Here is a 25251-nt window from a genome sequence, read left to right as displayed (position 1 = left end):
ACCCTGTAGAGCGTGAGCGATGATATGCAGGTCCATGGGGATGCTAGCCCAGAAAGGAAGGTGCTACGCCACGATAGGCAGGAGCTGGTTAGCCGACCTCAACTTGAGCCTCTGTCAAAGAGCACGTTGCCCGTCTTGATTGGATAACCACAAAAACACAGCCGGAGATGAACATCTAAAGATCCCGTGGGCAGGGTAGCACATTGTACGGGTGGGTGTCTAATGTATGTACCTACAAAACCAATGCAGCTAACAATGCTCCGAAGACAGCTAGGGTATCTCAAATCCGTGAGTCTTCGCCAAACGCCAGATGTAAATGCACGTTGTCACGATTGCGTCTATCGCTCCGCTTCTGCGGCATTGTCCTCGCCGCTTGCGTCCATATTGTTCGGCGCCTCGTCTTCGGCAGTCTCTTCGGCCGGAGCGGGCGGCCCTTCGATCAGGCGGAGCCACCACGCGGGAGGATCGAGAGGGCTGTGGTTGTTGTGCAGCGGCGGGTAGATGTCGTTGAAATAGTACCAGACTGGAGTGGGTTAGTTGTTGTCAACAAGAGCTGGGAGCGCAGACGTACTGTGGCCGACGACGATGCCGCACATCTCATCCTTGGGCACCGTCCCATGCATGATGAGCGAAAAGGCCAAGAGCACCCAGGGCAGGTAGGGCGCCTTGAAGACCAGCAGGCCAAGGAAACTGAGCATGGTGTCTGGGTTCTTCCTGCTCCAGATGTAGATGAGCGTGCTGGACAGAGCCGAGCCCAGAAAGGCCATGGAGAACATGGGCGCGATGCAGAGGAGCAGCGTCGAAGCGAATGTGAGGAGCCATGCGAAGTGTGCCGTGGAGCGGCCGGACGATTCTTCGAGCAGGCGCGCGTATCGCTGGAGGAAGAAGATGTGGTAGAGGAGGTCGAGGCTCAGTGGGCCGAAGTAGAAGAAGGTCGTGAGCAGTCGCCAGTACTATGCAGGTCAGCATGGGCTGGGATAGACACATTGGTAATGGTGGTGGTAGTACCTGGCTCTTGAAGAAGACGGTGCGCACGCTGTAGAAGAGCTGGAAGGGCGAGATGATATGGCACTGCACCAGCACACTGGCACTCAGCGCCGCCGTCATCCACCAGCGCGTGCACACGGGCATTTCGTAGAACCACTGCTCGAGCGGAAAGCCTCCGGCCCCTCCCATCATGCCGTCCCCGCCTTGCAGAACATTCGCCATGGTGGGTTGAGCGCTCTAGGGATAACACAGGATGAAGAATGTGAGAAGGGGCAAGTTGCAGCGCCTGCACTCAGATACCTAAGTAAGCAGCGAAAGGCCAAGTGTCGCTCAGCAAACGCAGCCGCTTTCCGAGCGTGTGAACGATGGAGCCCATGTGGCTACGTAACTTGTCCGATGGCCCGCCAAGGCGCTAGGACTAACAGCACGCGATCGCACCTTCCGCCCGCCGGGCGTCGGGGTCCAAGCTCCTGCCCTGGATGAATGCGAACCAGCCACAGCACCAGCCCCTCGTCTCAGTCGCGTCGGCAGACGGTCAAGATCGCGAAAGACGATGTGCCCGTGCTCCATTCACTACTGCGACCCTCATACGCCATCTCATCGATATTCCTGACGACGACGTGCCGACCGTTCGTCTTGTTGATCTTGACGCGCTTGAGCTTCGCGACTTTTTGCGCCGTGCACGCGCCGTGATCCCTCGTCGCCAATCCCACGCTCCAATTGATCCACCTGGACCCCGACACATCGCGCGATATCCTTACACATCAAACCCAACATGTCTCCCAAATCTCCCACCAGAAAGAACAAGGCGCGACCGTCGCGAGGTGGACGAGCGAGTGTCGGAGGAAGGAAGGAGTCGGGCAAGAGACGTACGTAGTGCGCCGAATAGTCAAGTCTGCGCATCCCAGCTGACCATTGCGCAGTTGGACAAGCAGGACCAGCCCCCGATCGCGCAAAGAAGCGCTACAAGCCCGGCACCGTCGCTCTCCGTGAGATCAAGCGCTACCAGAAGTCGACCGACCTGCTGCTCCTGAAGCTCCCATTCCAGCGCCTGGTAGGGACCCACACCCATACACCCTTATGACAAGCAGCTAACGTGCCTCCAGGTCCGCGAGATCGCGCAAACAGTCACAACCGAAGACGGCCCCAACAGATGGCAGAGTCAAGCCATCGTCGCCCTCCAAGAAGCCACCGAAGCCTTCCTCGTCAACCTCTTCCACGACGCCAACCTCTGCGCCATCCACGCCAAGCGCGTTACCATACAGCAAAAGGACATCCAACTCGCGCGTCGTCTGCGAGCAGCTTGGGGCGCGCCGGTTTGAGTTGGCACGGTTGTTTTGGCAGATACCCAATCTTCACTTCTGTTGGTACCGAGTTTGGAGGAGATAGGGCGTATCGTTGCGATCTGGAATTCGTGCGCCCACCAGAGAGGCTGCTTTTGGGAAACAATTGCGATTGGCGTTTCGTGGCGCAGAGTTTACTCGCATAAGGCTTGTCTCCAGGATTGTTATTGATTATTGTTCATATACGTGCAGCATACCGACTACCGAGTTACAACTACATCCCCTGTATATCAGTATTTTGGATGACCAAATGGAAAAGAAATCCGTCTCTTGACTTCGACCTGAACGACGTGAATCATCCGGGGAATGACTCCAATCAGACGCCGACTTCCAGTATAGTTAGTGGCATTGGCAGTTGTCCGCCGTTTCTTGCTTGAGTTGCTTGTACGTGGACAAGGGCTTGGCTATCATCGTCTTCGCAGCGTGCGAAGAGCTCGACCAGCTGGAGCTGGAGGCGCGGAACACCGCCGAGGTAAGCTCCCCCGCCATACCCGGAACGTTGGCTTCTTATCGCCGGCAACCCTCATCACCTTCCACATACGCTTCGCAGCAAAGATCCAACTCTCCTCCGCAACCGGTAGCCGACCAACTAAGACATTACCGAATAAACAAGTGACGCAAAGCCTCCTTGGCAGCCTTGGCCCTGCATTGTCCCCGCCCGTATCACGTCGCTAGAATGCCATTCGACGTCATGAACTGGCTGCCTCAGGTCGGTGCCGCTGCGGCGATACACGCGCTATAGCTTAACCAGGAAGCTCAATATCTGACATGCAGGCACATGCAGGCTTGTACATGGTTGCCAGGCAGACGAGTCAAGGTACCCCAATGTCAAGAACTGTCTATAAAGTTGGCACTTGTGGTACTTCCGTAGCCTCTGCCCGCAGCAAATTGGAGAGCTCGATCTCCTCCTACCACAGTGACCATGGTTGCATTCAGGCTGTCGCTTCTTGGAGCAGCTGGACTTCTGAGTGGGCTTACCATTGCCCAGTTTCCTCCGACACCAGAGGGCGTGACTGTTCTTGAATCGCAACTTGATGAGGGTGTCACGATCTCATACAAAGAGGTAGGCCATCCTCCACACAGTGCTTGATCCAGCTACCAATGACCCCAGACCGACCTCTGTGAAACCACAGAAGGCGTCCGAAGCTTCTCCGGCTATGTTCACCTCCCAGCTGGAGCACTTGCCGATCTCGGTGTCGAGAACCAAACGTATGAGGTTAACACCTACTTTTGGTTCTTTGAATCAAGAAAGGATCCTGCCAATGCGCCTCTCTCAATTTGGATGAACGGTAAGCCGTTTGAAATGTACTCACTGCGACGTTAACTGACACCAGCAGGTGGACCCGGCTCCAGTTCCTTCGTTGGACTTCTGCGCGAGAACGGACCATGTTTCATCGGTGCCGACTCCAATAGTACCTACCTGAACGAATGGTCATGGAACAACGAGGGTGAGCAAGTCCATAGTGCAGCATTTGGTCCTCTGAGTATCACGGCTAACGGAATCAGTCAACATGCTTTATCTCGACCAGCCCGTTCAGGTTGGCATGAGCTATGACAGCCTGGTCAACATCACCACTAATCTAGACACCGGCGATCTTGAGGTTGTAGACTTCGGCAACGGCCCTGTTCCTCCTCAAAACAACAGCTTCTATGTCGGCACCTACCCTAGCGAAAACTCCAACCTCACCACACGCGGTACTGAGAACTCTGCACGAGCGCTCTGGAACTTCGCCCAAGTCTGGTTCCAGGAATTTCCGGAGCACAAGCCAAATGATGACAGAATCTCTATTGCGACAGAATCTTACGGAGGTCGTTATGGACCGGCGTTCGCAGCTTACTTCCAGGAGCAGAACGAGAAGATCGAGAACGGGACGTGGAGCGAGGCCGGACAGACACATCTCTTACACCTCGACACTCTACTTATCATTAATGGCTGCATTGATCGTTACGTCCAATGGCCGGCTTACTCAAGGATGCAGTACAACAACACATACGGTATCAAGGCTGTGAACGAGTCGCGCTATGAGGAAGTGCTCGACAACCTATACAAGGAGGGAGGCTGTCTTGATCAAATTGAAGAATGTCGCAACATCAGCCTTATATACGATCCTACTAACCAAGGCTACAACGAGACCGTCAACGAAGTATGTGAGGCGGCAGAGACATTCTGTTCCGAAACGATCCGTGATCCTTACTTCGACACCGACCTCAACTACTACGACATCTCCGCCCCCGGTGCAGCTGCTTTCCCACCACCATGGTATCAAGGCTGGCTGAATCAGCCACATGTACAGCAGGGACTTGGTGTACCTCTCAACTGGACTCAATCGAACTCGGCCGTGTCGCGGGCATTCCGAGGTATTGGCGACTACCCACGTCCTGGCTGGAAGGAAGATCTAGCGTATCTTCTCGAAGAGGGTATCAAGGTCACCCTGGTGTACGGTGACAGAGACTATGCCTGCAATTGTCAGTAATACCCCAGGAACACTGCGTGTGAGATATGAACTGACCTTTTGCGACACGCAGGGTACGGCGGTGAACTGCTCTCCCTCGCCATTCCTTACGACAACGCCACTTCATTCGCGGATGCCGGATATGCGCCTGTCGTCGTGAACGATACCTACATCGGTGGTCAAGTGCGTCAATACGGGAACTTGTCTTTCACCCGAGTGTACGAAGCTGGCCACGAGGTACCAGCCTACCAGCCCGAAACCGCGTACAAGATCTTTACACGCGCTCTCTTCAACCGCGACATCAGCACCGGCAACATCTCTACGACTGAGACCCCCGACTACGCCAGCGAAGGACCAAGTGACGTGTACAACATTACGAACGAGCCGATTGTCGACGAGGGCACGCAATGCTACGTTCTTGACCCCGGTCAGTGCACAGCGGAGCAGTGGGAGTCGGTCATGAATGGAACGGCCTTGGTGCGAAACTGGATCGTTGTCGATGCCAACACTAGCTACCTGTTCCCAGATCTAGCTGGCAACGGCACATCGAGCAACGGAAGTACACCTTCCGGTACGGGTATGCCCATGCCTACTTACACCGCGGCTGCGTCTGGTGGTATCTCTGCGAGCGTTCTGGGCAGCGCGATGATTGCTACGGTTGTAGGAAGTTTGGTGATGCTATAATCGATGGCATGATAGTCGCGACAAAATACGAACCGCAATTATGCTCATACGATAATTCTAGTATCTGGAATGCCTATATGTGCTCAAGGGAAGCAATACATAGATACTGGCCTGTTGTCATAGATAGGTGGGTTCAATGTAAATAGTGTAATAAGTCTAATAGGCTAAACTAGAAAGAGTTAAGCTCTATATACCTAGCATGTGCTATACTTAGTAGTTATATAATAGCTTTCTCTTGTTAGTTAAGAAGCTAAAAGTCTATTTCTAATAAATATGTTTTCTACTATTCTCTAAAGAGTCTTATCTACTATTATAGCCTAGTAAAGAACATATTCTTTAATAAAACTTCTTTCTTCTCTACGTAAAATAGTAAAAATAAAAAATAAAGCTTATAAAGTAAATAGTAATAAAAGTAAAGTTACTCTATAGAGATAGATAGTAAAAATATTATTCTATAGTTATTTCTCTACCTTATCTATAGGCTTATAAGTCTAGTAATAAAAGCAGCGCTGTTCTAATATAAAGAAGATACTATATTCTTACTTTAGTAAGCGTAACTAAAAAGCTTAAGAAAAGGTATAGTACTAAAAGTAGCTAAGAGAGAAATAAAATAATACTAAAAAACTATAGTAAAAGTAACTATTATCTATAGTAAGTAGTAATTAGAATTTATAAAGTTATAGAGATAACTTTTATATACTAAGAAAATATAGTATAAGTACTATAAAGCTATAAAGATAGAAACTATAAAGTAGAAAAGAGTTATAAACTATAAATACAACTTGTAAAAGAAACTATTAGTAATATATAGTAAGAAAGAAACTTTTATAGATAGCTATATCTATTAATAGAAAGTTCTACTAAGTAGCCTAACCTATAAACTACTAGAAAGTTAGAGAAAGTACGCTAGATAAGTAAACTTTCTTTAAAGTAGTTCTAGTTATACTTTAAATATTATACTAGAATAATAGCGTATTTAAAGTATAATTATATACCTCTTTTAGAAAGTTATACTATTAAGAGCGCTATTATCTTCTCTAGTTACTAGAGTAGAAAGGTTATTACTATTATATATAAATTCTAAAGATGTAGAAAGTAGTATATTTATAATAGAGCCTACTTTCTCTATAAGTATATTATCTCTAGTAGAAGTAATTATAGCTATCTAAGTAGAAGTTAGAGATACTAGAGTAGAGTTAATGTTCTTTATAGTAGCCTTATTAGTAACTTCTTTCTAAGAAGCTACTACTATAGACTTTAGTATTAGAGATATCTTAAGCTTCTTCTTTAGAGATATATTTCTAGTATTCTTTATTTTAGTAGTAGGCTTTACTTTAGCGCTTAGCTTTACTTTAGTAGTTAACTTTACCTTAGTAGTAGGTTTCTTTAGTGTAGACTTAATAGTATTAGTATAGAAAGAAGAACGCTTAGTAGTTACTTTCTCTAATTTAGAAATAGTAGTAATATAACTATAGTAATAAAATAGATTAAAGTAGCTACTATCTTCTAAAGAATTAAAAAGAGCCTACTAAAGTAGAGATAGAGTAGAGTTTACAGGCTAGGTAGACTTATAGACTAGAGAAATAAAGTTTTTATTACTCTTGCTAAGGTTAAGAAAGTTAAAGTTCTCTTCTTTAATAGAGCTATTGCAAAGATTCTCTAACTTAGTATTATTCTTATAAGTAATAATAAAAGATTTCTATAATTAGAATTTATCTCTAGTATTATTATTAAGAATAATAGTCTTTCTCTTACACTGCTAGAATGCTAGAAAGAAGCGTACTACTTATTTAGCCTCTCTCTTAGCAACCTTCTTATTATATATAGCTTTAAGTTTTAGATATTAAGTGTTAATATCTACTATAGACTAGTAGATAATACTAAAAAAATAGTTCTTAGGTATCTTTTGTATTCTAGTCTAGACTAGGTTATACTTCTTAAATATATTCTATTTATTACCTTATATTTTAAGAAACTTATAGCTAAGCTAAATTATTCTATAAGTATCTATAAAGAACTTATTATTAATTTACTAGATTCTTATGTTATTAGAGATATTAAAATCTATAGTAATCTTATAATTCTTAAAAACTTTAAACTTACTATTATTCTTAGCCTTTTTATAGAGCTTACTATTAGAGTTTTTAACTATTTTAAACTTATACTATTATAACTAGTAACTAAAATAAAAGTTAATACTAGATAGGTTATAGTAGCAGCTTTCTATAATAATACTCTTAGTATAGTAAGATTTATAAACCTATACGCATTAAGAGTCTTTCTACTTAACACTCTTATCTAAAAAGATAGCTATTAGTAGTATCTAATAATTCTTAGAAATAAGCTTAGTAGACTTTCTCTTTAGCTTAGTTGCCTTAGAGTCTTCTTTTAGGCAATAGTATAGCTTTACTTTACTCTTACTATTAATTCTAAATATATTATAGATAACTTACTATTTCTTAGAGGCTAGCTAAATATTCTCTAGATCTTTCTAGTTAAGGTAGACTAGAGAGATAATATAGATAGAGAGTTAATTAACAACCTATACGTACGCCTAATTCTTATTAGTAAGCTTTTTAAGAGTAGTATCTATAGACTAGCCTAGTTAAATAACTTAGTGTTCTTATATAGTAAGCTCTCTAGTTAACTACTTATTATAGATATCTTACTAGGTATTCTTAGTAATAATATAAAAAGCGTCTAGAGTAACTTCTAAATTATTATAGGTAAGCTTACTATATAAAGATAAAGTAAAGAAGTTATTAACTTTAAGAATACTATGTTAAGTGTTACACTAGCTAAGTTAGTTAAGAAGTGCGTTTATAGTAGTTAGTGCTTTAGCGTTAAAACTCTAACTCTCTACCTTCTTAGAATTCTAGATAGAGACCTTAGTAGAAGTACCTTTAGTAGTAGTAGTAATATCTTATAAGTACTTCTATATAGTAGTAAAGTAAAAATAAATAGTCTTATTTATATCTTATAGATATTCTCGCGTATTATTATTAATAGAAAGAAGATTATAATAAAGTACCTATATAGAGAAAGTAGTAATAGCACTTATAAGCTAGTGTATCTTAATAATATTATTTATACTAAGAGTTAATATTAGTTATAATATTAAGTAGTAGAGTATCTTATTATATTCTAGGTTCTATATATATAGATAACTATAAGGCTTAATATTAGAAGTATTAGTAACCTATAGTTTATTCTTAATATACTTAGCTAATAGAGAAGAGTTACACTAGGTAAACTATAATATAGTAGAGCTATAGCGCCTACTTCTTTTATAGCTTCTATTTCTCTTACGCTTCTTCTTCTTAGGTTAAGACTATAGAGTATTATTCTAACTAATATTAATAAGAGTATTAATTAAGAAAAACTCTATAGTAGAAGGTAAGATAATATCTATATCTAAAGAGAGAACGTTAATAGATATTAAATATAAGTTAGGCTCTCTAGTAGAAGCCTTATAGATAGATAAGAGTAATATTATATCTATACTAAAAGCTTACTCTTAAAGCGTAGAGACGCGTAATATAGTAAACTATATAAGAGCTAGAATATTAGTAGTAGAAAGTAATAAATAGGTTATAATAATAGAAGTATAGTGTAGAAAGAATAAAGATTATAAGTGTAAGGTTTACTTTATATATAGAGGCGTAGTAGTAGGTATTAAGATATATAGGTAAGAGAGCTAGCTACTCTCTTATCTATTAGGTAAATAAGATATTAAAAACTATATATAGTAATATAGTTTACAATAAACATTTAATAGTAGTAAGGTATTTTAGTAGTAAGGTGCTATAGTAAGATATATTTCTAAAAAGCTTATTATAAAAAGTACTAGATATAGTTTACTAGGTTTAAGTTATAGAGTATAATATTTACAGAAATATATAGAGTCTAATAAACCTAGTAGATAATATAATAGTAAAACACTATTACTATTAAAACTATAGAGAAAATAAAATATAAGTAAGCCTAAGTTATATAGTCTAGTAGTTTAGAGATACACTAAAAAGAAAAGTTAGAAATACTAAAACAAAAGTCTAAAAACGCTAAATTAAAAATTACTAAAAGAAAGAGAAACTATTAAGAGTAATAATAAGTAGTAATAATATAATAGTACTAATATTATAAAATAATATTTAAGAACTAGTATTCTTACTAAGAGTAAGCTCTTAGCCTGTAGTAATGCGTAACTAGCTAGAGAACTACTAGATTCTTAGCCTAAAGAGCCTTATTGCTAGTATTAAGGCTATAGATATTATAATATACTTTACTAAGCTTAGAAAGCTAAGTTAGAGTCTTACTAACTACTATAAAGTTCTAATTACTAGAGTTATAGAAGATGTTAATACTATGTTAGTTAAGCCTATTATAGAGGCAAGAGTTCTTCTAGTAACGTAGAGAAGACAGCGTGTATATAGAAACACTAATCTTATTATTATTCTAAGGTAAAGCTATAAGTAGCTATAGTAGGTAAGCCTCTATATTAAGCTATAGAAGTAATACTTCTATAGCTAGTTAAGAAAGCTCTAGTGTAGTAGCTATACCTAGTAGCGCTATTATAGCTCTTTAGTTCTACGCTATCTATTTAGACTTTTGCTTTTAGTATTATTATAACTTACGCTAGTCTTAGTTAGTAAGTAGATATTATATATTAAAATTACTTTATATCTTATAGGTAGTTCTAAGTTATAATAAAGTAAGCTACTAATTATAAGCTACGCTTCTATTTATCTATTTAATAAAATACTCTAGTCTACTAGTTATAGTATTTACTTAACGCTTTAGAATATATTTAATTAGCTTAAGCTCTCTCTTACTAGATTTATTAGTAATAGTAAGAGGTAGCGCTAGAAATAGATAATAGAAAGAGTCTTTATTAGTAGTATAGTAGAGTTCTAACTATAAGGTATTTATAACGTTATAAATATAGAATCTAGGTAGTTACTTAATATAATAGATATTATAGCTAATTTTTTTAAGAACTCTAAGTAGACTATAATGTTAGAAGCTAATCTTCTATAGAAGATTCTTCTTTAACTTATAACCTTTTATAAGAAAAAAAGCAATATAATTACTAGGCTAGAGATTAAGTAGTTAGTAGTAAGTATTATAGTATACTTTCTAAGTAACTCTTATAAATACAAGAGCCTCTTCTACTTCTTTCTAGTAATATAGTTAGAGACTCTAGTAATTCTTTTTTAAAAGTGTATATTACGCGTAAATAAGATTAAAACTATAATAGAGATTAAAATCTATAATATACTTATAAGATATATATTCTAAAGAGGTATTTCTACTTATATTTAAAGAAAACTATAAGTATAGAAGTACTTTAGTCTAGTTCTTGTTCTAGTTCGTAGTAATAAAAAAACGTAAGGTAATTTCTACTATCTAGTTAGTACGCTCTAACTAACTATTAGCTTAGAGGTGCTAGATAGATATAGTCTAAAACCTTATACCTATTATAAGGTATTAGTAGCTAAATATTTCTTAAATAAAGATAGGTACGTAGTTACTAATAATAACACGCTAGTTACTCTAATTATAAAGGTAGTTAGTCTTTATTAAGGTAATAGACTATTATTTACTAGACTAATAATCTTTACTAGGTACTATAATTACTATCTTTAAAGCCTAATATATTTCTATAAGTATTACGTTAAAGCTATTCTCTATTTCTAGTAGATATATAATAATATTAATATAGGCAATCTTAAATAGCTAGGCTAATTAATTAATAGGTTCTAGAAAACTATAGCTCTTATACTACTAAGTTTAATTAACTTTATATTAAAGGTAGTACTTAAGGTATATCTTAAGGTACTTTGTAAGCTTCTAAATAAAAAATAAAGCTTTAATATAGTTATAAGTCTAGTTTAGCTCTTAGTAGTAAAAGCTATTATAAGCCTAGTAGAAAATCTTATATATAAGAGCTTTTAGTATATAGAGCTACTTAGCGCTATCTTATTAATTCTAGTAATAGATAAGGTTATTCTTAAGAAGAAAATAAAGCCCGCATATAGGTTGCTTAGAGTTATTCTTATTAGGTTACTTACTAGAGATAACTATAAGTACTTATTACTATAGTGTATTATTCTTATATACCTACTTAAGCTAGGCCTTAAGGTTATTATCTATATCTATAATAAGAGCGTAGAAGACATATATAATATTATTTAGAATATCTATATTAAGATTAGACTCTAGTACTAAGGTAGGCTAGAGCCTTAAGAGAGTGTTAGAAACAAGATATAGCTTTCTAAGTCTATAGTAAACGTCTAGGTTAAACTACTATAGGTAGATAGAAGCTTTAGCTAATCTTAGATTAAGACTCTCTAAAGACTTTATTATAGTAAGATAATATTAGTAAGTAATAGTAGTTACTATAGCGTAATCTATAAAAATAAAGATCTTTAGAGTAGCTTTAACTATATACTAGAGTTTCTTAATTATCTAATATAGACCTACTATCTTAAGCTTAGTTAGAAAATAGCGTCTCTCTATAGCTAATAAATACTTTAATAAGAAAGTAAAGAGTTTAATAGAGTACTTCTTAAAGTTAATAGACTTCTTTAGCTAGATAGTAGATAAAGAACTATTATTATTATACCTAGTAGAGATATTAGAATTAACTATCTTTAGCTTAGAGTCTTCTACTATATAGTAGGCTATAGCTACTATACTATATTATTTAGATAAGTTAATATCTATATAAAGAGACTAAGTATAATTCTAGTGTAATAGGTAAATAGTACTATTTTATAATAACTAAACGTTGTTAAAAGCTTTATAGATAAGGCTATCTACTAGAATTATTACTCTAGTTATTATAGCTATCTATACTCTACTCTTTACCTTAGGTATAAAGTGTAAAAGCTCTATCTTAAGTATTATAAGAGGCTCTAAGATCTACGCTAGGTATAGAGTTTACTTATTAAGAAAGTTAATAGCTCTATAATATATCTTTATATTCTTAGCGTACTAAAGAAACTATATTCTCTAAAGCGTCTAGATTTACTTATTAGTAGATATAATACTAAAAGTATTAATATAGTAATCTAGTAGCTTTATAGTTAGATAGCCTATAAACACCTTACTAGAAGCTAGAGAAATGCCTATATTATAAATCTAGCAAAAGAATTACTTAAGGTAAATTACGTAATTCTTAAGTATCTTAAAGAAGATAATAAAGTTATTAATATAGGCTTTTGCAAATACTACTATATTATATAAGAAGAGATTGCTGTAGTGTTAAATATAGAAAACTAAGTTTTTAAAACCTATTACGCATATATTTAAGATCTTAGCGCCTTAGTACGTATTAATAGTAAATATATAGTAGTTCTTAGATTATATAGTAAATTAGTAGAAATAAGATAACCTATTAACTACTATAATATAGTTTACTCTCTATAGTCTAGTAAGAATATCTACTTAGGTTATAAAAGAGTAAGCGTTATAAATTACCTAGTAATTAATCTTACGCATATTAAGTATAGGCTAACCTTTCTACTTAATATTAGTAGTAGTGCTATTAGCTTTATTAGTATATACTTTCTTCTAGACTATAAACACTAGAATAGAAAAAGGTACTAGTAGATAAGCTAACTCTATTTTTTAGTTATAGGTAAGCTTATTAAATACCTTATTAATAACTTTCTAGTTTTAAGAACTACTATTATATACCTTTAAAAAAACTTTAATACTCTACTAACTTTTATAAAGCTTAATTAGTATAGTGTACTCTAGTAAAATATTAGTAATAGATTCTTAGTCTATCTAGATATAGAAGTATTATATAACTACCTAGCTAAGAAGTTTCTTAGTTACTAGAGTTCTGTATATAGTAACGCTAAGCGCTATCTTAGACTTAGTAAGAAGAAAGTTCTATAAATCTAGTAAAGCTATAAGTGTATAATTACTAGAGTTAATAGAGTAAATAGCGTTAGCGTGTAGTAGCGTAGCGTAACTAATAGAAGCTTAGCGTTAGAGACGTACTAGCTTATTTATATTATTTTACAAAATAATGTTAAAAGAGCTACTCTTTATTAGTATACTATAGGCGTAGAAATTCTAACTTATAGTATTAAGAGGCTTAAAAAAATAGTTATATAAGTCTAAGAGTAGGTGTAAAGTAAGCGCCTAAATCTTAATTATAGAGTAGAGTAGAATTATAACTACGTTAGTAATAGTAACCTTTTACTTTTTCTAGGCGTTGCTATCTTTAGCTTTAATAATTAATCTAGTAATAACTTCTTTATATAGAGACTATATTATTATATACTTCTTAATATTAAGAGTAATATTCTATAGAACTAATATATCTATTTCTAAGAGAAAGTTAGAGCTAAGATATTCTATAATAAATACTTAGATCTACTACAGCGCAAAGACCTATTTACTAGACTTAGTTCTAGAAAGTACGTAGAGTATTAGGTAGACAACCTAAGAGGCTTATATCTTTTCTAGTTCTATATCTACGTATTAGACAAGCTTTTACAGATTCTTCTATACAGTAGTCTTAAAATATTTATCTAAGAAGGCCTTATTTATAAAGCTAATAGTAGTACCTATATTAGGTATAATAGTAAGGTTAAGTCTATCTCTACTAGCGCGCACTATAAGCTTTATCTTATACTAATTATAAACTATAGTTACTTTATTAACTAGTAGTAAAGCTATAGACTTTATAATCTAAGAGTGTAGTACTAGAAGCTTATTTAGCTTTACTAAAGTAACCTTAGGCTACTAAAAAGGCTACGTATCTTCTATAGAAACTAGAGTATTAGTAAACACGTTACTTAGTTAGCACTCTAAGACGTAGAAGCTATAATTATAGTAAATATACTTATAAAGTTTATTATTTAAAGTAAATAATAAGTAGCACTAGATATAAATAAAAAACTAGTTATAAACTTACTTATTTACTTAGAGCTCTTATAGAACACAACTAATAAAGTAAGCATAGCTACTATTATCTTTATTATTAGAGTAGATCTAAGGCTTATAAAAGGCCTAGAATATAAAATTATAATTATTAGAATTATCTAAGAAGTAATTCTAGTTACTTACTAGTTAGCTAGAAGTAATAGAGGCGTTAGCTTGCTCTATAAGATTATAGAATAAGACGCCTTTATAATATAGTAGTAAAGTAGCATTCTATAATATTATACTTAAATCTATAGTAGTATTTATATCTAAGAGTATAAGATAGAAGTCTCTACTAGCTTTAATATATCTAAGATTCTAGTTATAGTACGCGCCTTATAGCTAGAGGTATATTTATAACTCTATACTAAGTTAGCTATTACTTTATTAATATATATTACTCTATAGATTACTATTACTATAAGTTCTACTACTTTAGTTTTGTTAGAGCTATAATCTATACCTATTTAAGTAGCTTATATTCTATAGATAGAACTACTATTATATCTTATTTCTACTTTACTATATATACGTATTAGAGAGTCTACTATAAGCGCGCTAGAAGTTATTATTACAAAAACTATTATCTAGAGAAGTAGAACTATAAGGCTGCTAATAGTTAGAACTACTAGCGTTACTCTAAGCTAGGTTACCTACTCTACTAAAACTATAATTATTATTCTAATAAGAATTATTCTACTTATCTATAGCGTTATCTACGCAGAAGACTACTTTTAAAACGTACTTACGCTTCTTAAGTATAAAGAGAAAAGCGTTAGATGTTATATAAGTAATATTATTATATAGATAGACTTAAATACGCGTATTAAGAAGATTCTATACTTATATAATATAGTAGTTATTATTATTATATCTATAGCTAGTGTTCTAGTAAAGGCGCTTAATCTTAAGATACTACTTAGCTAGTAAGTAACTATTAAGAAGGTTCTTAGACATAAAATACTTCTTCTAGAGTTTTTTTATTACTAGAGTAGGTTAAATATAAAATAGCTTAAGAATCTACTTCTAGCGCTTAAGACTCTTACTACTAATAATATCTAAGCGCTAATTAATCTTAAGATTTAACTAGTACTATAAGAGCGTAGTGCTCTTAAAGTATTAGTGTAAGTAGTAGCGTATAGTATATTTAGCTATAGATTCTATAGTAATAGTTACTCTTATAGAGTCTAGAAAGTTATAAATATTATAGTAGTGTGTCTTACTAGAGACTTCTACTATATTATCTAAGTACTAGGCTTTTAGTATATTAGGCTAAAAGAAACTAACTTACTTAGATATAAACTTAAGCAACTCTTCTATAGACTTAATATAAGTATTATTATCTATAATTTTAGACTACTTAGACGTTAAACTCTAGTTATTAGTGTTCTATTATAATATAGCTAGCGCGCACTAAGTATAGTTATTACTCTTACCTTACTAAGTAAGTTAGAATATAGTCGCTCTAGAGTCTTAATATAGAAGGTAGGTAGAGAAACTAAGCTAGAAGAAACTACTATTTCTAAAGTAGTTAAAAGGCTTATTAATATATTTATAGTAGAGTAGAATATTCTACTAAGGCTATTAGTAGAGAGCTAGGCTAGCGCTACTAGTTATAAAACTATTATAGTTATCTCTAGTAGAATAATATACTATAGAGAAGGCTAGCTAGATTAGAACGTATAAGTAATATTTACGTAATAAAGCTACTAGATTTAGAAGCCTCTTAGTAAGCTAGTTAGAAAGCTTAGAAGCTAGACTATTCTATTCTTAAGAAGGTCTAGAAGAAATAGATATAAAAGCTTATAGAGAAGCTATAGCGTAGAGTATCTAGTTAGGTCTTAGCTATATAGTATAATATTATAAAGTTTTAAAATAAGTATTCTATAGTGTATAATATAGAAAATATTCTAGAAAGTTACCTTAATTATATAGAGAAAAGAGCTAGTTAGAGATATGTAGAGAAGAATTCTAGTAAATACTTTAGAGAAAGTCTTAAGTAATAGGTAGCCTTAATAGTATATTCTTAAGGTTTTCTAGTAAAGTAGAGTTATAAGACTATAGAGAAAGTAGTAGATAAGTAGAGTTTCTAGTAAGTAGTACTATAATATTAAGATAAAAAGTAGAGTTAGTATAAGTAAGCTCTTATAGAAATACTTTCTATACTATTAGAACCTAAAGTACGTATAGAGTAGCCTAAGGCTAAGTCTTCTAAGACCTATTACTATAATTACTTATATTAAAAGTATAGTCTATTCTTTTTAAAGAGTATTAAATCTAATCTTTCTACTAAGCTCTAAAGTTACGCTTTTATTATTAATTCTTAGATAAGCGCTTAACTATTAGTAGAATATCTAGAGAAAAGAAGTATAGTAGCTAAAGTTATACTATATTAGTAATAAATAGTAAGAAGCTTTAGATTTATTATTAGGTAGGTAACTATTAAATAGAAGTGTTTAATTTACTATTATTCTAAGTAGTCTTATAGTATATTAATAAAGAAAGAGCTTTAATAAAAAAGTTAAGTATAGACGCGCGTAAATACTATAAGTTATAAAGTAATTTATAAACTAGAGGTAACTCTAGTAATAAAAGCTATAGTAGAGGTAAGGTAGATAGCTAGGTAATAGGTAGTAAGAAAACTTCTAGTTTAATAGTAGAGGTAACTAGCTAGAGAGAAAAGACTAGTAAAAGTATAGGTTCTATAGCTTATAGCGCAGAAGAATTTTATTAGAGTACTTTTTAGATAGTAAAAGTAGTAGATATATAAAAACTACTAGTTAGAGCTCTAAAGTTAGTAACTTTTTTATTAATAACTTATCTAGTAGCTCTAAGTCTCTTAATAGCTAGTACCTAGTGCTAAAAGTAGCTCTATTCTAGATTATCTTTAAAAGAAGCGCGTCTTAGAAAAGAAAAAGACTAGGTACTATAAGTAGAGAAAGTTACACTAGCCTAACTATAACTCTTAAAAAGTATAGAAGTCTTATATAGTTTAAGAATAGTCTAAGTAACTTTAAGCTTACTATAAGAGATAAGCTCTTAGTGCTTAGAAGCAATATTTAAATATACTATAAGATTATAAGCGCGTACTATATTAATTATAGTAATAGATAGAAAGTTAAGTATTATAGAAAGAATAGAGCTAGTTAGTTATAGCTAGAGCTAGACTAATAGTAGTAGTAGAAAAACTAAAGTAGTAAGTATACTTTATGTATACCTTAGTACTAATATAAAGTAGTTTTTAAAGAAAACGTAATAGTAATAAAAGTATAGTAAGAAATACTACTATAGTAGTAGAGCCTATAATAGAGGTACAGTAGTATATAAAAAAAAAAAAAAAAAGAAAAAGAGAAATAATATAAGTATTCTTATACCTATTAGCTAGCTAGTAGAAACTTAAGTAGCGTATATATAACGTATATATACTAGGTATATAAGAAGAGAAGAAGTATTTAGAGAGTATTATTAAATTAGAAGTAGCTCTTATAAATCTAGTAGTTATTTATTAGAACTATAAAAGATATAGCGCTAGTAAATAGAAACTATAAATTAAGAGAAAAGGTAGAGTAGTTCTACTAACTACACTAGTTAGTTACTATAGGCTTATAAACTAGTAATAAAAGTAAAAAGAGCTAATTAGATATATTAGAAAGAGTTCTTTCTAAAGAGCTTAATAAGAGAAGTAGACACTACTAACTATTATTAGAGATAGAGAAATCTAGTAGAAGTATTACGCTTATATTTATTTAACTAGAGATACCTATTACTATAGCTATCTAGACGTTAGCCTATTTATAAAAAGAGCTATCTATATAAGATTACTATATTATAGAATATAGATTACTAGGTACCTAGTAGATATATTAGTTACTTTAACCTCTATAGAGCGCTTTAGTAAGAATACTAGTTCTTTATAGTAATCTAGCAATATAGTAGATATACTTAATAGAAATAAGTAGAGAGTGTATAAGAAAAATTATAATACTAGAAATAAAGAGTATAAGACTAGAACTTATAAATCTAAGATTAGCTACTAACTATTATAGATAGGTAAGTTTAATATAAATAGTGTAATAAGTCTAATAGGCTAAACTAAAAAAGGTTAAGCTTTATATACCTAGTATGTACTATACTTAGTAGTTATATAATATCTATTCTATATTATTATATTATACACTAGTGTATTAGATGCGCGTAACGTTATAACTTCTATACGCAAACCTATACTTTTATCTTATAAATATATATATTCTTAATAATCTTAACGTGTTATAGGCTCTCTAAGCAAATATTACCTTATAATAATATCTTATTCTACGTACTCTACGTTCTAGAGATATCTACTCTTCTTCTTAATGCCTATATCTCTATCTAAACTTACCTTTAGATCTACTCTCTACGCAGGCGTATTAATTAGCCTAGACTTTTCTATTATAGTTCTTCTAAGTCTATCTCTTTGTCTTATATACGTGCTCTTTCTCTTTCTCTAGTTCTCTATTATTATTAATAAGATTTCCGCGTTAGCCTACTATATATAATTAGCCTCTATTAATCTACTAAAGAGAAAAGCTAACTATACCTACACTAAGCTTCTATCTCTTCTTAATAATAGCCTAGAGAAGAATAAGAGTAAGAGCTAGTTAAAATATAAGATTAATTAGAGGTATATAGTAGAGTTTTAGATAATAGTAGTAAGTATAAGAATATATACTATTAGAAGAGATAATATTAAGAGGTTTTAGTAGAGAGAGTAGAAGAGGCCTATTATTAGAAGAAGGTAGAAAAGAGATAATATATTACTGCTTTAGAGAGGTAGGCTAATTTAGATTAGAGAGTATAGTTAGACTATCTAGAAAGTTCTTAGAGTAAGAGTTTATAAGAATAAAAGGTAGTAGATAACTATATAATTTTATGTTAAATTTGTAGCGCGAGACCTACGCGTTTACGCCTCTAGAGTAATAATAATAAATAATATAATAGAACTAACGTTATTATCTCTTTATAATATCTACCTTAGTTATATATAATAAAGCTAGTTTATAAATTTAAAACTCTATTTCTAAACTTAAGTATTTTTTTAATTACTTAATTATCTTACTATAATTTTAAGTATACTATAAACTTAGCCTTTTTTAGTATAAAAATTTTTTTTTTCTTAATTTTATAAAAAAGCTTATAAAGTACTATAATTTTTTTTTTATACTAAAAAGACTATATAGCTTAATTTCTTATTAGCTATTTATTTTTAAAAGTATAAAATAAATATACTTACTATTTTATTTTACTTTAAGCTACTTTTTTAACTACTTTTTATTTTATATATATTATAAAAGCTTTTAAGTATTATTTAAGCTAGTAATTATATTAGTATACTTAATAAAGCTAGTATAAATAAAGTTAATATTATAATTACTACTAATATAAGTAGCTATTATTATAGTTTTAGTAAGTACTACTTACTAAATTAATATTATATATAAAGTTTTAGAGCTAGTATTTATTTTTATATATATTAGATAAAAGTCTTTACTATATAGAAGATTTTTTTATACTTATTACTAAATAGCTATTTTACTTATAAAAAACTAAAATTTTTAAATTTAGTATATATACTATAGTATATATAAACTTTAATATTAAGATTATAACTATACTAAGTTATTAAAACTTTTTACTTTTTAATAAATATTAAATAAAAATTATTAAGATTAAAATAAGATTATTTATTAAGATAGTAACGTTAAGATAATTAAGATTATATTGTGTGCGCCTCTAGGTAAATGTTTTCGCAGTCTTTGCACAAATTTAAAACAGCTGTCTTCCGCAGTCTTGTTACACATGCTTATTATGTGGCTTACTTAGCATCACAAGCGCTCATAAATCCGCTGCCCGAATCTAGATCTTCGGCTGTGAATGCAAATCCGCTTTTTCCCGAAGAAAAACGTCTTTGCGCGTTATCAGATCCTGACTTTGACAGCGGTCGAAGTTCGGCGGACCCGCTTTTCTTTGCCTGACAGACGCAATTCCGCGCTCACGTAAAGAACGTTGAAGATTGCTCAGAAAAATGTCAGGAGCGATGGGCGCCAAACTAGGACGCGCATCGCGCTGTGGTCACCTTTGCACACATACTTCTACACGCTCTACGGATCGTGACTGCTGTTTTCACGCAAACATTGCCTGCCTCCGCCTCGAGACGCGTCGTTGAGAATCGACGAGCACTGTCGTCATCGCGGTACCATCTCGGAACTCACAGCCAAAACGACATAGGCGCAGAAATTGAAGTCCATTCAGCACAAGTTTACATTCACGATCTTTCGCGATAACACGAGCGTTTCACGATAGTCTCGAGAAGACACATTCCAGCAGGCGCTTTCCTCGGTCACGCCGTCGAACCATCTCGAAATGGAGGAACCAAGAGGCTCATTAGAGCCAACAGGCGAGAAGTTCTCGCCTACCTCCGACCAGGCCTTTGACGACAGCGACTCCCACGAAGACATGGACCGCCGCAACTCTGCCCATTCTGCGCATGCTTCCAAGCAGCAGCAGGACCTGGAACTAGCAAAGACGAAGTCAATCGCAGAGACCATGTCTCCACTCCGCGAAGCTTTCTTTGTTGGCTTGCTCTGCTCTGCTCAGTTTGTCACACAAGCAGGTCTGCTCGGCACTCTCAACATCCTGCACATCATCGGATCCGATCTTGGTATCACCGACCCCGGTGTCCTGTCGTGGCTGATAGCGGGCTATTCGTTGACAGTCGGTACCTTCATCCTGTTATCTGGACGTTGCGGAGATCTCTTTGGATACAAGAACATGTTGATCATCGGCTATATCTGGTTCGGCGTCTGGATGATAGTAGCCGGTTGCAGCGTCTACATTGAGGGAAATGGTGGACAGGTGCTTTTCATCTTCTCGCGCGTGCTGGGAGGTATTGGACCGGCAATACTACTGCCCAATGCGCTTGGTCTACTAGGCGCAACGTACAACGAGGGAAAGAGGAAGGATATGGTGTTCTCGCTATTTGGAGCATGCGCACCCGGTATGTATCTCTCCGTTCTCTCAAGAATACTGTTTAACGTTTTATAGGTGGTGGTATAGCTGGCGGCGCGTTTGCTGGTCTCTGGGCGCTCTTGTGGTGGCCATGGGCATTCTGGACGTTCGGCATTGCGCTATTCTGCCTTGCCATTTTGTCGATCTTCATCCTCCCCTCAGTACCACTCGATCCCGAAGTTCGTAATCTCTCGCACAGGGAACGAGTTCGTGAGCTTGACCTACTTGGCGCAACTGTGGGTATCACCGCCATGATCTTGTTCAACTTCGCCTGGAATCAAGCGCCTGGTTTTGGATGGGGACACCCCTACATCTACGTCTTGCTAATAGTCGGCCTTCTTCTCTTTCCGCTTTTCTTTTGGATCGAGATCAAAGTCGCCAAGAAGCCTCTCATCCCATTTGATGCTCTCAGCACGGATGTCTCGTTTGTGTTGACTTGCATAGCCTGTGGCTGGGCCGCTTTCGGTAAGAGTCGCCTATTCGAATAATTTTGTTTGAGCGCACGGCTAACGACAGTTGTAGGTATCTGGGTTTATTACTTCATCCAAATGCTCCAGCAGCTGCGTGGCGAGTCCCCGCTTCTCACAATGGCTCATCTCTGTCCTGTCGTGATCTCCGGCTTCATCGCTGCGGTCACCACTGGCCGTGTCATCTCGCGCATCGGCCCAGGATGGGTTATGCTTATCAGCATGCTGGCGTTCTTGACAGGCAACATTCTCGTAGCTACACTCCCCATCAACCAGATCTACTGGGCGCAAACCTTTGTTACCACGCTCATCATCCCATGGGGAATGGACATGAGCTTTCCTGCCGGAACGCTGATCATGAGTAATGCCGTCGCTAAGAAGCACCAAGGCATGGCAGCGAGTTTGGTCAACACGATCGTGAACTACAGTATCAGTATCGGTGTTGGTATCGCAGGAACAGTGGAGGTGCACGTGAACAATGGCGGAAGAACGGCGGAGGATGAACTGCACGGTTATCGCGGCGCCATGTACGTTAGCGTCGGACTGAGCGGCATGGGTGTGGTGACGAGCTTGCTGTTCCTGCTCAAGATGTGGTTGAGAGAAAAGAGGGCGCAGAAGAAAATCTGAGTTTCGAGTAGCAGGTAGTGTTCAATCTAGGTTAAGCGTTGTTAACTTTCTTTGGCGTGCAGTTCCGCAGCTTTGTGCGTGTGCCTGCCATCTTTGAGTGATTACGTCATCGTGTCGCACCATCCCGCGATCGCAATTTCACCAGGGCTTGTTCATCGCGGTCACCCATCTGGCACGTCAGCGCCACACTTCAGCATCAAGTTACGACAGTGCTTTGATCATTGACATTTACCCGACAGCACCGTCCTGAGGAATCCAGCGAATTGAACGTGGAGTGGCGGATGATAAACACCGGATGATACCGTCAGGGTCTTTGGTACAGTCAAGGAGGAGCTTATTCGCGAAATCGAAAACCGCGCAAGCCACTCAGCAGAGCATCAACATCACATAGTCTGCGATGCTACCGTCCACCACTCTAAGTATGAGGTCCACTATGACGCCTGACGATCTATTTTGGAACAACATTTTGCCTACACATACACCTTGGAAATCTAAAAAAATCATGACGCCTGACGATGACCCGCCCATCTACCAGCTGCCGGAAGAGTTACTGCTGCACGTCGCCTCTTATCTTCCCGACTCAGCTGCACCCACGTCCCTCAAGGACCTGAGTCTCACGTCCCGCAGATTTCGCTCTGTCGCCCAAGATGCCCTTTACACCACAGTAAACCTGTCCATGTCATGTGGGACTCACCCCAAGGTGAGCTCCCTTCTGCAGCTGCTGCGTACTCTCCTGGACCGCGCAGACCTTGCGGCAAAAATCAGAACCCTACGCGTTGGGACAATTCGCAAGAATGTCGCGAAGCTTTGCGAGGTGCAGGACTTCGACCTCGCGTCTTTACGCGTGCGAAGCTTGGCAAAGCTGGAACAGATGGGGTATACTGCGTCGCATCCTTGGCATCGGACAATTCGAAACTCGATAGAGTCGGGATTTGCTGGACTGCTGCTCGTACTGCTTCCCAACCTCACACACCTTGATGTCTGGGTGAAAGATCATGCTCGCGGTCCACCTTCAGGCGAGTGCATCTCCGGGCTTTTCGGTGGAATGTTCGCCCCTGCTAGCATTATTCACGGTTGGAGCACGCTTCGACATTTGACTACGAGCGACACACACTTACTGAAGTCTGGCATTCACTACGAGAACCTTAAAAGCCTCGATCTAAAAACGATTTCCATTGGTACCATCCTGCGTCTCAACGGTCGTGGGTGTCTACAGGGCGCCGAGAACCTTGATGATCTAGCCTTGAGTGTCTCGATACAATTTGCAGATCGTCCCCTCGTTGAAAAGGCGGAAGTCCAACTCAGTGACCTTTTCGAAGCTCTCGACTGCAGCCGGCTACGAAGTCTCAAAATGCAGCTGTGAGTTTGTCAGTGCATCATATACGTTGCCACTGCTAACATTCGCCCGCGCAGTATCAACGACAGCTATCATCTCACAGACGACCGAGATACCCAGCTTGATGCTAGCTATCTCATAGATCAACTTGATAGCATGCGAGACAGTCTAGAAAGGCTTGCCATCACGCATGAAATTACTGATGACGACTCCGATTTAGAATGGCTGCTGGGATTGTTGACGAACCAAAAGAGATCATTTAAACACTTCACCAACCTCAAGCATCTCACCATTCCACAGTTGTTCTTTTTCAACGAGGAGACGGATCGTTGGCTGGAACACTGCTGCCAGCCGAGAGATTTGCCACCAAAGCTCGAGACGTTGGAAATCTTGTACCCTCAATCAGACATAGAAGACTGGGTACAGGTAGAGCGCTTCCAGCCCCCAGGATATCAAGACGATCCGGCTTTAGGCTTTCAAGCCAAGCTGCCCTCGGCTTTGTGGAAGATCACATTGACGTGTCGCGACGAAGTTGGCTCATCTGCATCGTCCTTCACGAAGGACGTAGAGCCGATCTGGGTGGTGCTGTCGTTTGATCTCCTAATTGAGACGTATGTCTTCTGTCAGACCCAAGGAAACTGGTACAATTTGAAAGACTTGCGCTACGAGCAATTAGACATGAACGAGGAGGAGACCGACAGCGATATGTCAGCGATGTTATTAGCGCATTCTGGACCTCAGGTAGAATCGACCGACAGCGAATTGGAAACGACTGATAGTGGAGACTACGACCAAGAATCGGACGAAGAATCGGACGAATAGAGACTACAAGCGAAGCCTTCTCGATCAACAGAAATGGACGCAGAGAGACTACATGCAAAGCCTCCTCGATGAATTCTCAATGGACCAGACGGACTGGACGGCTACAGCCTCAGTATTTGAGCCGGCGAGGCGAGGGTACGACATGGCCGACTAGCGCACGGTCGCAGTGGTCCAGATGTTCATTGGAGGCGTTCATGCATGTTCCCGGTCAGCGATTCGAGCCGAATCCCGCCCCACCATCAACGCTTAGCCAAGATGGTCCTGCATGCAGCAAATATTGGGCATTGCGCCTGCTTCTTCCGGCAGTAACAATTCGCGATATCATCATCCACATGATCAATACGATGTCCGAGTACCCGGTGACATCCTGTGGCGTTCCTTTCCAGGCTTCTGAGCACGCATCTAGTATGCAGCCTAATTTATCATGCAGCCAACACGGACTACTGATCTTGAGCGGGCAAATCCGAGCCCATAACTGAGGTAGCCTCTTGAGATGTAGGTCAATGAATGATACTATCTACGCGGAGATCAGTCTGTGTGCG

At 36.9% G+C, this 25251-nt stretch overlaps 5 protein-coding genes across 5 annotated transcripts; 4 read left to right on the top strand and 1 right to left on the bottom strand.

The window, feature by feature from the left end:
* Window positions 1–338: 338 nt before the first annotated feature.
* J4E79_008583 (uncharacterized protein) lies at window positions 339–1209 on the bottom strand (the record flags this gene model as incomplete). Its single annotated transcript, XM_049357438.1, has 3 exons — window positions 339–523; window positions 572–953; window positions 1009–1209. 3 exons carry the CDS (start codon window positions 1207–1209, stop codon window positions 339–341), a joined length of 768 nt encoding a protein of 255 aa, XP_049207909.1.
* A 553-nt stretch (window positions 1210–1762) lies between these two features.
* On the top strand, window positions 1763–2309 carry HH3V_1 (histone H3-like centromeric protein hH3v; the record flags this gene model as incomplete). The annotated part of the gene is made up of 3 exons (XM_049357437.1): window positions 1763–1856; window positions 1911–2041; window positions 2094–2309. The coding sequence occupies 3 exons, from the start codon at window positions 1763–1765 to the stop codon at window positions 2307–2309; spliced, it is 441 nt and encodes a 146-aa protein (XP_049207908.1).
* Window positions 2310–3252: 943 nt separating this feature from the next.
* On the top strand, window positions 3253–5467 carry J4E79_008581 (uncharacterized protein; the record flags this gene model as incomplete). The annotated part of the gene is made up of 5 exons (XM_049357436.1): window positions 3253–3393; window positions 3442–3619; window positions 3668–3778; window positions 3837–4796; window positions 4857–5467. The coding sequence occupies 5 exons, from the start codon at window positions 3253–3255 to the stop codon at window positions 5465–5467; spliced, it is 2001 nt and encodes a 666-aa protein (XP_049207907.1).
* A 15345-nt stretch (window positions 5468–20812) lies between these two features.
* Window positions 20813–22551, top strand: J4E79_008580 (uncharacterized protein; the record flags this gene model as incomplete). The annotated part of the gene is made up of 3 exons (XM_049357435.1): window positions 20813–21446; window positions 21494–21922; window positions 21980–22551. 3 exons carry the CDS (start codon window positions 20813–20815, stop codon window positions 22549–22551), a joined length of 1635 nt encoding a protein of 544 aa, XP_049207906.1.
* A 502-nt stretch (window positions 22552–23053) lies between these two features.
* On the top strand, window positions 23054–24709 carry J4E79_008579 (uncharacterized protein; the record flags this gene model as incomplete). The annotated part of the gene is made up of 2 exons (XM_049357434.1): window positions 23054–23910; window positions 23965–24709. 2 exons carry the CDS (start codon window positions 23054–23056, stop codon window positions 24707–24709), a joined length of 1602 nt encoding a protein of 533 aa, XP_049207905.1.
* Between the last annotated feature and the right edge of the window lie 542 nt (window positions 24710–25251).

The sequence above is a fragment of the Alternaria viburni genome, assembly GCF_023758015.1.
Source record: "Alternaria viburni strain BMP 2772 chromosome Unknown scaffold_21, whole genome shotgun sequence".
NCBI classification, from domain to species: Eukaryota; Fungi; Ascomycota; class Dothideomycetes; order Pleosporales; family Pleosporaceae; genus Alternaria; species Alternaria viburni.
Note: the sequence above shows the minus strand (reverse complement) of the source record. Positions and strands in the feature narration are given on the sequence as shown.